Source organism: Nicotiana tomentosiformis, chromosome 7 (assembly GCF_000390325.3).
Source record: "Nicotiana tomentosiformis chromosome 7, ASM39032v3, whole genome shotgun sequence".
Lineage (NCBI taxonomy): Eukaryota > Viridiplantae > Streptophyta > Magnoliopsida > Solanales > Solanaceae > Nicotiana > Nicotiana tomentosiformis.
In genome coordinates, this window is record NC_090818.1 from 119,872,991 (window position 1) to 119,886,824 (window position 13,834).

General features: G+C 32.2%; 1 protein-coding gene across 1 annotated transcript; it reads right to left on the reverse strand.

The window, feature by feature from the left end:
* Nucleotides 1-498: 498 nt before the first annotated feature.
* On the reverse strand, nt 499-2,376 carry LOC104106194 (transcription factor RAX2). Its single transcript, XM_009614686.4, has 3 exons — nt 2,132-2,376; nt 1,858-1,987; nt 499-1,218 (listed from the first exon to the last, which is right to left on the reverse strand). Exons 1-3 carry the CDS (start codon nt 2,265-2,267, stop codon nt 540-542), a joined length of 945 nt encoding a protein of 314 aa, XP_009612981.1. The 5' UTR covers nt 2,268-2,376; the 3' UTR covers nt 499-539.
* Between the last annotated feature and the right edge of the window lie 11,458 nt (nt 2,377-13,834).

Genomic DNA, 13,834 nt, shown 5'->3' on the forward strand with positions numbered 1-13,834 from the left:
TAAAATGAGTGAAAATCACGAAAAAAATGTGATTTAAATTTTAATAAAGACAAAAAATATATTAGGTAATTTTTTATATCTTTAAGTCCTGATATTCGAAATTATTCGGTTCTTATCTTACATATACCCAATGAGATACTCGATATGCGAACTTTTTAATTCGAATATATCATTGTCCAAAGAAGAAAGGGATACACAAAAAAATCGTAAAAATATATTAATAAGTTTAGGAGGAATAATATATACATCAATCTTATACTTATCTTGTAAAAGCAGAGAAGTTAAACGTTCAATCAATCACAGCAAAATCAGAATAGTTACAAAGAACTACTCAATTACATGAAAGAAAATTTCGTCAAATTTCACCAAATTTCACAAAGTCGGAAGTCTCATACCCAAGAGCCAAGTCCGCACTTGTAAATCTGCAAGTACACCCCACCCACCTCCCTCACCCTCCAAAAAAAAGAAACACCTTTCCCAAACTGCAAAATCTTCTGATTTGTACTCAAAAAGGTCAGCATCAATATTCAATATCATCATCAATAGTACATCATGACTTTTTCTTCTATCTTGTTTTCATCAATAAACAAGTTACTATTACATGTAACATTATTATTACTGCTAATTAGCTGCTTAATCTCCTCCAAACTACTATAATCTAATGGATTTTGTTGTTCAACATAACAACCATTTCCATTCATTGGCTTTCCTCCGCCTTCAATCAAGAACTTGGAATTACTCTGATCTTCATTACCAATAACCCCATTATAAATATAGCTATGAAAATCCAAATTTTCATACTCTGCACTCCCATCTGAAGAAGTTGTAGTAGTGGGACCCACATAATTACTTTCTTGAATTTGGAGTAGAGGGGAAGTACTAGCTGTAATGCCTGAAGTACAACTAGCAGCTGCAGCAGTGTTCAAGAAACTAGTTGATGGAATTGTAGGAATAGTTTCATAGCATGGAAAAGTGTTGTTGCTATATTTATAAGCTGCTATTGTTGTTAATGTTGTTGAAGGAGAAGAATATGGTAAAATTTGTGGGTAATAATTACTATAACCAGTGGTTATTTGGTGCTGATGATGATGATGAAATGGCCTGATTTTCTGAGATGAAGAGGCAAATCCCATGAGTTTCTTTTTGAGCTTTGTGTTCCAGTAATTCTTGATATCATTGTCTGTCCTGCCTGGTAACTGGCCTGCTATTATTGACCACCTGCACTTGTTTTAAATTTGGGATGTAGCTAATTTTCCATTACCATATACATAAAAAGCTTATAACTACACTTCAATTCTTGAAAGTACTCATGCATGCAAGGCCATAAGCATATTTTTCCTTTTAATGTTTGCGGGGTTATTGTTTTCTTGAGCCGAGAGTCTATCAAAAACAACTTCTCTACCTCACAAAGGTTGGGATACGGTTTGGTTTGCGTACACACTACCCTCCATAGACCCCACTTACAGAATTTCAGTGCGTATGTTGTTATTGTTGTTGTTGTTGTTGAGAGAGGCTAGATCCATGATATAAACTTGACTTATTCAACAATTAAGGTTCTTAATACTTAATACATATAATAAACTTTTGGAATTATGTGTAACAATAATTGCGCATCTGTCCCAGCCAACTTAGTATCGCGGTGTTCAGATTTCGTAATTGTGAAAAAACAGTGTATATTTATGTTCCGTGCTGAAAACTGTGAACTCAGTTGAATCAACACAACATAGGCTCTAATGCTACTTGGTTTAGGTGGAAAAAAATTTGAAGGTCAAAAGTAGCAATTGGTCAAAGGGTATGATGGTTTTGAGTAAGTGAATAGAGAAAGGAGAAGAAGATAGAACATGTATATATATATACCTGCTTCCGATGCTAGCATAAAGGCTACAAATGACTCTGTCTTCTTCATCTGAGAATTCTCCATGTTTAATGTTTGGTCTAAGATAGTTTAGCCATCTTAATCTGCAGCTTTTTCCACATCTTCTTAGCCCTAATCACAACCAATAATACAACAATTGAAAAAAGTATACAAGAAAAGCAAAAAAAGAAACAAAATCAAGAAAAAGACCAACATATCAAGATTTTAATATTTGTTTTCTGAAAAAATTAATGCAATTAAATAAAATATATGTACCAGCTTTTTGTGGAAGAGCAATCCAATTGCCTCCAGTGCCAGATTTTTCAATATAATCCTTTAATTTTGCATCTTCTTCAGGTGACCATGGCCCTTTCTTCACATTTGCTTTGTCACAACATGGAGCTCTTCCCATTCTTGATCTTACTTTAATTTCTTCCTTTTTCTCTCTCTCTCTCTTTATTTCTCTCTCAAGGTTTTGAAATATGGTCTAAAGGGTGGTTTAGAGGACTGAAATTGGACAGCAATATATATTTATTAAGAGAGATACACAAGTCAAAGAACACACCTTAAATTTCAATTTTATCAGTTGTCCTACACTAGTTGAGTGATTAGACTAAGAAGACAGAAGTTTCCACCATAAAATATTTTACTACTATATAACAGAAACAGAAATGGAAATTTTATATATATCCATCGCTCTGTAAGGTTTACTTGGTCTTTCTTTCATTTTTGTTACTTCTTGTTTTTTTTCTGTTACAGTGAAAGAATCCAAAGTCTGCCTAAGTAATGGCATACAATTCAGCAATTAAATATGATTGGTCATAGCCATATATAGGCTAACTCATAGGGTGCATCTATATTACTTATCAAATTTGAACCACCAAAAAAGTACAAAAAAAACATCTAAATGCCCCCTCCTACACTAACGAAAGTTATTAGAAGTAATACTTTAATTTAGAGGAAATTTCATAAAGCAATACAGTTTCATAACTAGTTACAATTCGTAGTTATTATTTTAATATTTAGTATTCGTGGCAAATCATTCCTTATCAAGTGTTTGTATTCACTGTATTCGCGCAACAAATATATTATGTGTCAACTGTATTTGTTCACACAACTAATATAATATATATTAACTGTATTCGTTCGTGCAACGAATACAATCAAGACGAAATACAAAAATACATGGGTGTAATAATAAAATTTTATATTATTAATGCTCAAAACATAAACTCATTATTAATTAGCTGTAATACATGTGAGTGAACTTTCTAAATCAAAGATTTGGGTGGCAAAACTCAATATAGATAAATAAGAAATTGTCTTAAATTAGCAATCTTATCTAAGAAATTCATGTTTCCTTATTCAAGATCTTCCCCAAGATCATGCAACAAGACCCTAGCTAGTTCTATCTATTGACGGCATAATCATTACAACTGGGCAGTTGGTATGCATAGTACTTTCCTATATGATTAGGTTGTTTCAATTTGACCGACTATTAGATTGACGGCTAAAAATAACAACAATAATAAGATAAAAAAGATGAAGATCAAAAGTCTCGTAAGTATTATCTTTGGGCACTAAATTAAGTGTACAACTAACCAGAAGCGGACCCACGATTCAGCAGTCGAGGCCAATATGACATTCAATATAGGTTTATCATTGCTCATAAAGATTGGTTCGGAGAATTATGATAATATCTTATGATTTCTTGAAGACATTTGCAAGTATACGTATAATTTTTGCCGAAATTTTTAGATGTCGGTGACCCCTCAACTTATATTGTGCGTCGACCTCTCGATATACCAATCATACAAATTCAACCTATTTACAAAGTCCTATTGTTTTCATAAGCTCTTAGTAATGACGTTATTATTCTAGTGGATAAAATTACGTTATTTTAATAGAGCAAAAAAGGTTTTATGACTTTAGTGTTATGTTTTGTAAAATATACTAACTTTATTATTATAGTAAGTAAAACAAATATTAACTTTTTACTTTACTGAATAAAGTTTTGTAAATTTATCAATATAATTGGAAAAATTCAGTTATATATTTTAATGTGACCAAAAATACTTTTGTAACAGTAAATAAAGTTTTAAAATTATGTAACGACCTGGCTGGTTGTTCCGAGCAATTGCTTCCGGTTTCAGCAGTTTGAGGTCATGAGTAACTTCACATAGTGTATTATGACTTGCGTGCATCACCGGCTCGGATTTTTGAGTGGTTCGGAAATGATTTTAAGGAGTGACTCTCATTTGAGAAGCTCGAAGTTGAAAGAATTGACCAAAGTTTGAATTTTGAGTATTTGACCTCGGATCGGAGTTTCGATAGTTCCGGTAGGTCGGAATGGTGATTTTAGACTTGAGCGTATGCCGGATTTGCATTTGGATATTTCTAAGAGGTTTTGACATCATTTGGCGGAAGTTTGAAATTTAAAGGCTTAGAATGTTCCTAAGTTTGACTCTGGCTTGACTTTAAGGCTATCGGGTTCGGATTTTGATTTCAGGACTTGGAATAGGTCTGTTTCATCATATGAAACTTGCCTGCAAAATTCGGTGTCATTTCAGTTGATTTGATATGGTTCAAACGCTTGCTTGTGATTCTAGAAGTTCTTAAAGTTCATTGTGATTCTCATGCGTTTTGGTGTCCGATTCATGCTTCTAAATGTTATTTTGGTATTTCGATTGTGCGAGCGAGTTTGTGTTATGTTTTTGGACTAGTGTGGGTGTTTGGTTTAGAGCCTCGGGGTCTCGGGTGAGTTTCAGATTGATTTTGTTAATTTATTGAGTGCTGGTACTGGTTCCATCGCATTTGCGATTTTTTGTCGCAAATACAACTACCGCATTTGCGAGGTAGTCTTCGCATTTGCGAACCTGGGCTGCCGGGGAAGGGATCGCATTTGCGAAAAAATGATCGCTTTTGCGAAGTCTGTAGAGTTCGCATTTGCGAACTCTGTATCACATTTGCATTGAAGGACTGGGCTAGGTAGGGTCGCTTTTGCGACAAACTGGTCGCTTTTGCGAAGACCAGCGTCTGCATTTGCGACATTTTCTGTTGCATTTGTGAAGGCATCAGAACTGTTCAAGCTTCGCTTTTGCGAGTTCGTATTTGCTAACCCAGTGTCACAACTGCGATATCTGCAGCTTGCTTATAGCTATGTATTCCATAACTTAACTTCATTTTATCATGTTTTGAACCCTAACCTCGATGGGATGTGATTTTGTGAAAGTATTTTCATACCAAACCATTGGGTAAGTGCCTCTAATCAATTTTTAATTGTATTTTATGATTATACATTAGATTTAACATCAATTCATGAGAATCTAAGGAAAAAATTTAGGGATTTTGTCAAAGTTTTGAAAAATAAAAATTTGGGATTTGAGACTCGAATTGGACTCGAATTTGAAAACAAAACACGTATATGGACTCGTGGGGCTATGGGTAGTCAAGACCTACCCTTGGACCCGGGTTTTGACCGGGCGAGGTCGGGATTGACTTTTTATTGACTTTTTAGAAATTGTATAAAGATCATAGCTTTGTTAATTGAAATTATTTTCTCTTGCATTGTTTGATGTATTTAAGTCATCTTTAGCTAGATTGAGCCAAACGGAGGTGAATTTGTAAAGGGGAAAGCTAATTTGAGTATTGATTTGGCCGAATTGAGGTAAGTGTCCTGCCTAGCTTTGTGGGGGAGAAAATACCCCTTAGGATTCTAGTTGATTGTGCTAATTGTATTATGTGAAAGTCATGTACGCAACGTGACGAGTGGGTACATATATATGGTAGTTGACCGGTTTAGGTTATCTAGACTCTTTCCATACCTTTAAGTGAATTGTCATGACGTGTTATGTCTCTCATCGTTAATCTACTCTGATATATTTTATTTGACGTTGTTAGCACTCATTATACCTCTTACTTGATATTTTGCACTTATATATTTTAGTTGAAGTTGTGGCCTTCCTTATTGTCTTGTGACCTCTTAATTGTTTGCATTCCTTCAATGACTTTGTGTTTTTCTGCTACTTATTTTAATTGTTGTAATTGCACGCCTTAGTTGTCTCGTGCTTCATTTGTCCTGTTACTTTTGTAATATTTATTGTGTTCCTTGATTTTTACGTGATTCCTTCATTGTCGTGTACTCATACCCGATGATTATAGAAATTCTTATAAATTGAGTATTGGATTATTGATGTTATTGATTTATTTATGGATCGGGTTGCACGTCGCAATAGGAGGAATAAGGGAGAATTTATATTGATACAGTGGGATCGGATTGCATGCCGCAACATGTGAAATTAGGGTGGATTGATGCGGTGAAATAAGGGAGGGTTATGACATTGACTCTGATTATATGGCAGGGTTGGATTGCGCGCTGTAATATATATTTAATTATTATTGATATTTACATGGTGGAATAAGAGAGGACAGTATTGTACGGTGGGATCGGGTGGCGCACCACAACATATATTTATTTATTGTTATTGATATTTCCATGTGGAATAAGGGAAGATAGTGTTGTACGGTGGGATCGGGTTGCACGCCGCAATAATTTATGTGTTTTGTATTCCTTGTTGTATTGTATTGGTTTCGGTTCTTTCGTACGAGACTTTGAGGATTAATATTTCTGGTTTTTATTGGTTTTTGAGGATTGAGTTGTTATTATTAGTTTACTGCTTTGCCGTTATTTCCTGCTTTCCTTCCTATTACTATTATTTTGGTGAATTAATTTTCAAGATGAATTTGCTACGCTGGGTTATTATCTCATACCCTGTTGAGTTGTTAGTAACACAACGATTTTAAATAAAATAATTAATAGCATGCTTACCTTATGTGACTCTTAAGTTAAAACTCGTTATTTCATTCGGTACCTTACTATTTTTAATAGTCGTCATATTTCACTTTAATCGATTTCTCAACTTAATCTTCTTACCTTATCTGATGTTTCTACTTTACTTAAAAAGAAAATGCTATTATGTTTTAATTTATCAAATTCAGTATTCAAATCAATAGCTTGTCCGATGCATTATTTTATTTGAAAATATTATTCTCTTCATCCAAATATTTTTCAAAATCAACTCATTTCTCATTGACTTCCTGTTTGGTTCAGAAACTGCAATTTTACTTTATTATATATGAATAGATCCCTTGAATATTATTTATAGCATTTGACATGGATATTATATACCTGGTAGCACGTGAATTTTACCGTGCGAAGTGATATGAAAAATGTGATCATAAGGTGCCATGTGTGTTAAAGGTTTGAAAGTTGTGATTTATGATCTGAGATTACGAGAAGTGGGGTTGTTGAAATTTGTGTATTAAGAATGATTTGATTGGTTGAGTTGTCATCGTTTTTCATACTTGAACACATTCATACTTCATCCATACCCCGACTATGTTGTTGCTTAATTACTTGGCTATTTCTCGTTGTCATTCGTGTTCTCCTTATCTTCACTGTTGATTGTAATTTAAATTCTTTCTGCTATTGGCCTTACATTGATGTTCCTTCCTTGTTAGCTTTTATGTCATATCCTGCACAGGTTTACATGTCTGGTAGGTGTTTTGACCTGGCCTCGTCGTTATTCTATTAAGGTTAGGCTTGATACTTACTAGGTACCACTATGGTGTACTCATGCTACGCTTCTACACATTTTTGTGCAGAACCGAGTACTTCGAATCGAGTTGGTTCCGAGACTTATGCATGTACGGCCATAGACTTCAAGGAACACCTGTTAAATGTTCGCATGCTCCGAAGTCACCTTTTGTTGTATTTTATTTCTAATATTTCGTATTATTTCGGAAAAGTGATGTATTGTTATTTCTAGCTACTCTTAGAAAAACTTATGACTTGTACTACCGTTTTTGGAGTACTATATCATGTTGTGATTATTGGCTTATATCGAAATTTTCAGTTCATGTTATATAGGTGTTTAGCAGAATCTGTTATCATTTCGGTAGGTGTTAGGCTTGCCTAATCTTATAAACTAGATGCCATCACGATATCCTACTGAGGAAAATTGGGATGGTGACAAATTAACACACCGAAAGTAAGCTAACAGAGTAAGAATTTCTTTAAATATAAGTTAAGACCTACAAATGTTATGGCTAATTTTTGTTGTATAGATAGTGATGTACAGAGATAGGTAGCCATGTGCTAATTGCTACTCCTATCTCAAAAGTCATTTACACACAATTAAAGAGGATGTTGAATTTATATTCAACAGTACCCAAACCCCCTCCCCCCAACCGCCCACTCCCCCCCCCTCCCCGGGCCCCACATTTACCTCCCCCCTTATCCTTCAAATTCCCACTTCATCACTTCCCAAAAAGGGGAAATTATTGGTGTACTTTTGTTAATTAGTGACTCAAGAATCAGTCAAATTGAACCAAGAAAAAGTCACAATGCTCCAAATTAGAAGTTTTATTGTGTATTTCAAATAATGTGAATTAGAGCAGCAGAGTGTATCTGTTCCCCCGAGGACAAAAACCTAGTCTCTCTTCTAATGTATGACTTTACAAATTAACAAGAGTACTTAAACTATCTTCTAATGGTCTCTTCTGTTTAGTAATAATCAACATACACTAGGAATCAAATTGATTAAATGTCAACACAATAACTATATACTAAGTATTTTGTGAAAAATTAAATTATACCACTATTATCACCAAGATAAAATTGAAGTTTCGTGAGCCTGAAAAGTTTATTATTTTTTTTATAATTGTGGTGTTCGGGACTTGTGTTCGTCTTGACTAATTTTACGGGATATCTGTCATCTCCCACCAACACATATATCGAGTAACTTTGTCCCCCAAATCCTGAACAGATAGAAAGAAATTACCTAATATTTCTTCCTTCTATGAAATTTTAACCCGAGACCTTACGGGTCTGAAATCTTGTCAATGACCAAGTCTTGTCGACAATAGATGGAACTATAGGGGATTTGAATGTCACATTTGCTACCGTAAGTGTAGAAACGTTGGCGACTTTGGCTCCTATAGTCAAAGAAATCACATAAAAGGGGAAAAGTAAAACAAATACAAGTGAAAGGGTTTAAATAGCCTTAAAGATTTAGAAAGAATCAAATTGTCCACATATAAATAATAATAATAATAATAATAATAATCTAATAAGCCTTATTTGAATATCTTTTCTTAAACATGTTAGCATGTAGCCATCAATCAATGTCTATGTGAAAATTATAAACCTCAAGCTCTGAACGTTCACTGTAGTATTACAAATTATGCTTTTTATTTAACTTCACATGAGCCATTAGAATAAGTTTAAAATGACATGCTCTATTGATGAAGAAAAGAAATATATAGGAAAAACGTTATATAACAAGGACATGAAATGTGTGTTTAGTGCCTAAGTTGTATCCCAAAAAGTCCAATACTCATGATTTAACCAAACAAACTTAATCAAAAATTCAAGACAAAAGCTAGGCGTGTACATTTAATTGGGCTATGCATGAGTTTAACTTCTATGGATTAATATTGTGAAACAAGTCAGCTTATAATAAGGTATTTATATGTAAAAAGTTTTTATAAGTATAATTAATAATTAATTTAATAAATAATAACTAACCTACTATTAGAGCTTAAAATTCACGAATATTGTAAAAATTTTGCTAGTCAATATATATATAACTTAAATCTTAGGCAAATAGTGAAATGAAGTGCCTCTTTAAAAATAGTTTCGTCCACCCCCATCCCCACCCCCAACAAGCAAAAAGAAAAACTTCACCTAATGCATACACCAAGAATAGTAATTTAAATTTAGGAGTCATATGTAAATAAATAAAAAGATTATATTAACTTGGTACCCTTTTTTTGTTAATTATAGAGTTGAATGTGCCAAAATTTTGATTGGACAAAAGATACTGCCAAGACTTGCATGGAAAAGAAAGAGCAGCGATTTGACTTAGAATAGACTATTTAGGAGATAATACTCTTTATGGGACCATTAGATTTGAATTAGACACCATTTAAGATTATATTAAGATAATGTCACTTATAAATTTATTTTTAAAAAAAATTGTTGCCAGCGCAATGACTTCTTCTAAATTATAGTGTGGTCCAACTATAATTTTGTAGATCACAAATTTAGAAAAGAGAAATCTCGAGGGAGGGGTCCCATCAATAAGTATATAATAAAAATATTGACATTTATTTGGATTGGAGCTTAATTCTGACCTCCTCCATTTTGTACTGCTAATAATTTTTCTTAGCAAATGTTGTTGCTACTTGCTACTATAGGACCATTTTGAAAAGCTTCAAACACTGTGTATGACTCTGATTTATGTATTTATTTATTTATAATTAATCAAACCTTTCGTGCGATAAAGATAGAGAAATATAAATTAGTCAACAAATTAATCGGTGGAGGTCAAAATATCATGATCTTTTTTGGGTTTTATTTTTCAAATTTATTTTTGAACATTTCGTGTAAAATTTGAATATTGGATTGAGAATGCTACGGTTGATCATCCAACTAGTACGGACTTTATCTACTATGATTAATTATTCATCTCATTACATTTATTTTCTTATTAATTTTGCATATGTATTGGACTTGAACAAGTTGGTTAGAGTTATTTTACCTAACAAAATATTAGTAATAAATGTACTCTTTTTAATCTTTTTTACATGTAATGATTGTTTTGTACTCATAAACCAACTTATACCAACTTTTAGTTTAAGTGTTTTTCTATTCATAACGGATCTTATCTTGTCACTTAATTTTTTTACTCTTTAGTAATATATATAATTATCACAAGTCAAACTTTTCTATCTTGTTTTAACCAACTCAAGATATAATGCTATGTTAGGATTTCATTCATGGAAAATTTTCCCCTCTTAGTTGACAAATTTTTGTTTCTTTTAAAATAAAATTTGAAGGATACACTCCTTTGGAAATTAAAGGTTAAAAAATTTTAAGTTGCAAAAAAAATTGGTCAAAAGATTCATAAACGATGAATCTTAATTAGGTCATTATAAAATCTTAGTGATGAATGCAAAATCATGCTATTATCACAATTCATGTGCACACATACGCAATATACACGTAAACTTAGGATATGCTATTTAATCATCTCGTAACGACCATTTTATTTAGTCATCTTTTAAGACGAAGTAATATACATGCATAATTACGTTTAGTAGCGGAACTACATTCAGTGAAGGATAGTTAATTTAACATCTTTCATCGAATAATTATATCGTGTGCATAAGCTAAATATTACTTTTTATTCATATATATATTAAAATTTTGAACATTTTTAACGAAGTTTCTTTATTTCACCGCTGATAACGTTGTATGCTTCCCATATTATAAGTATATGTACAACTAATTCGTTCCATGCAACGAATGTAAGTACAAATATCGTGTTTTGCAACCCAAGTTCAACCATAGGAATAATTAAAAACACGTCTACAACATTAATAATATGCATCACCATATATATTATGGTCATATTCGTATCATATTCAAACTGTACTGACTCTTTATCTTTTCTTACCTGGGGGGGGGGGGGGGGTATTGTCTTCTTCTTTGCTATGGAATCTTGAATTGAAAAATGAAATGATAAAAGAAACAAATGAAATATTAATAAGGAGCTGGAAGCTTCCCTACCAAAGAACAAACTACATGTTACGTGTGGAGTTACGTTAAGATTAACGTACGTAGTCAATCTATATTTACTAATTAATGTTTGAAGTATATCAAATTTGACTTTGGTTCTTTTTTACTTTATTCATTTCAATTTCTTTTTAATGCGTTTAAGAGGGGAGAAAAATCATAAATAGCCTGATTTACAACTGATAATTGAAAATTAGCCACAGTTTCAAAAGTAATCGAAATTTAGCCACTTTTTTCATATAAAAATAAAATCTGAACAAAAGCACTCTTAAAAATCCGAAAAAAATCCAGCATAATATATGCTAGAGTTCGAATTTTTTACATATGAGATTCCAACATAATATGCTGGAATTCTATAATGTGTTGGAGTTCCAACATAATATGCTAGAAGTTTATACTAAGGAGCTCCATAATCCAGCATATTATGTTGAAACTTTTCGTGTTTCACCTAGGGTATTTTTGTCCAGATTTTATCTGCGCATAAAATAGTAGCTATTTTTCAATGACTTTGCAAACGATAGCTAATTTTTCGATTATCAATCCAAAAACTGACTAGCTCATGCTATTTTCACTTTTGAGAGCCTATTTGTTTCTCTTTATAATATATGGACGCACTTAGCTTATATTATCATGGTTGTGTTCATAGGTATTATTAGGTCGTATTTTCAACCAGAAAGTGTAGGACAAATTTTGGTAGAAGGTAGTTGACATTTAGATGTAGGAGAAAGCCATATGTGAATTAAGAAGACATTTACCAAATTGAATAATGTGAAACCTAGCTACTTATGCTTGAAAATGGTGTTCCTTAAAGAAGAAAAAATACTTGCACAAACATACACATAGGAGAGAAGGATATGGGAAGCTAATCCTATAAAAAAATAATTTAGTAATTTTATATAAAGTAGTGGCAAATACACCTAAAGGTTATAACAAAGTCCTCTCTCGTGATAATAACGTTAATCTTTAATATTATTTAATAGCTTTGGCTTCATTCAAAATTCAACGGCCATTGACATTATAGTTAGTTTCTAGAACATTTCTCATAATAGTGTTTCATTGTTTATTAGTAGATTAAGTTGATAACAACTTTTAGGTATGCATTGTGGACAATCGATTATGTAAATAGGACTAAAAGAAATATGGACGAAAATGTGAAAACCAATATGATATTTTATTTTTGAAAAAGGAAAAATTCAATAGGAAACCAATAATAAATTTCTCATATTTGTCACCAAGTTGTCGTTTACCAATACAAAAAAAGTTACTATCTCATGGTGGGTTTTATCAATTACTTTTATAAACCTAATAAAATTGTGTAAATTTTGTATGAATTAAAATGTGCCCTCTGACAATTAAATTCGGAGGTTAGCTTGGAAATACCATCAATCATTTATCATTATAGATTAATTCAAGTTTCAATTTCATTTCCACTTCTCACGGTGGTTGGGCTTAAGAGTCAATTCAGTAAGGAAAAATGACACTGTATAAGCCATTGAAAAAATAATAGCCAAAAGAATGTATAAAAAGTATATATATTTTGTATATATATATATATACATTATGTATGTTATATACAAAAATTATACAAGTTTTATACATTTTTTCGGCTATCAAATATAAATAGTTTCTGGCGCGGGCTAAAAGTGATAATACCATTCAATAACCACTTAATATGGCCCAATTGTGATTGGGCCCACAATATATGACCTATATTTGGGCCTGGGCTATACCAGATTGTCCTTACTACTTCGAAGGGATTGGTAAGGTGGGGCAAGTGCACAAATAACCATTCTCAGAGATACTATTTAGAGATTATTCGGTACTTATTTTATCTAGAGATTTTAAACTAAAAATGTTAATTTCAGAATAATTTAAGACATTTTGTCCCAAAGTTTTGAACTGAAAAACTGAAATTCATGACGCACTAGCTAACTCTTAAATAACAGCCCTTTAAAGTGGCTACCTGATGATGTCATTTCTACCTGGTAGGGTAGTCAAACATAAAATGGAATGGTCAAAGTAACATGGGCTTACCAATTTTTCAATAGATAATTGAAAAATAGTCAGTGTTTGTAAAGTAATTAAAAAATAATAACTATAGTATTAAATAAAATTTGGACAAAAATACCATTAACTGAAATACAGAAAAAATCCAACATAATATGCTCGAAATCTATAAAATAATGAGGAAGACGTAAATACACAGTAAAATCAATCGAAAATGAACATGGTGAACTAAATTAATAGCGAGGCATACAAGCGAGATTAAAAACTACAAAGGCAAAGTACAATTTCAGTCGTTAGGTATAGCAAAGAGAAATGATTATAACTTTTGTATA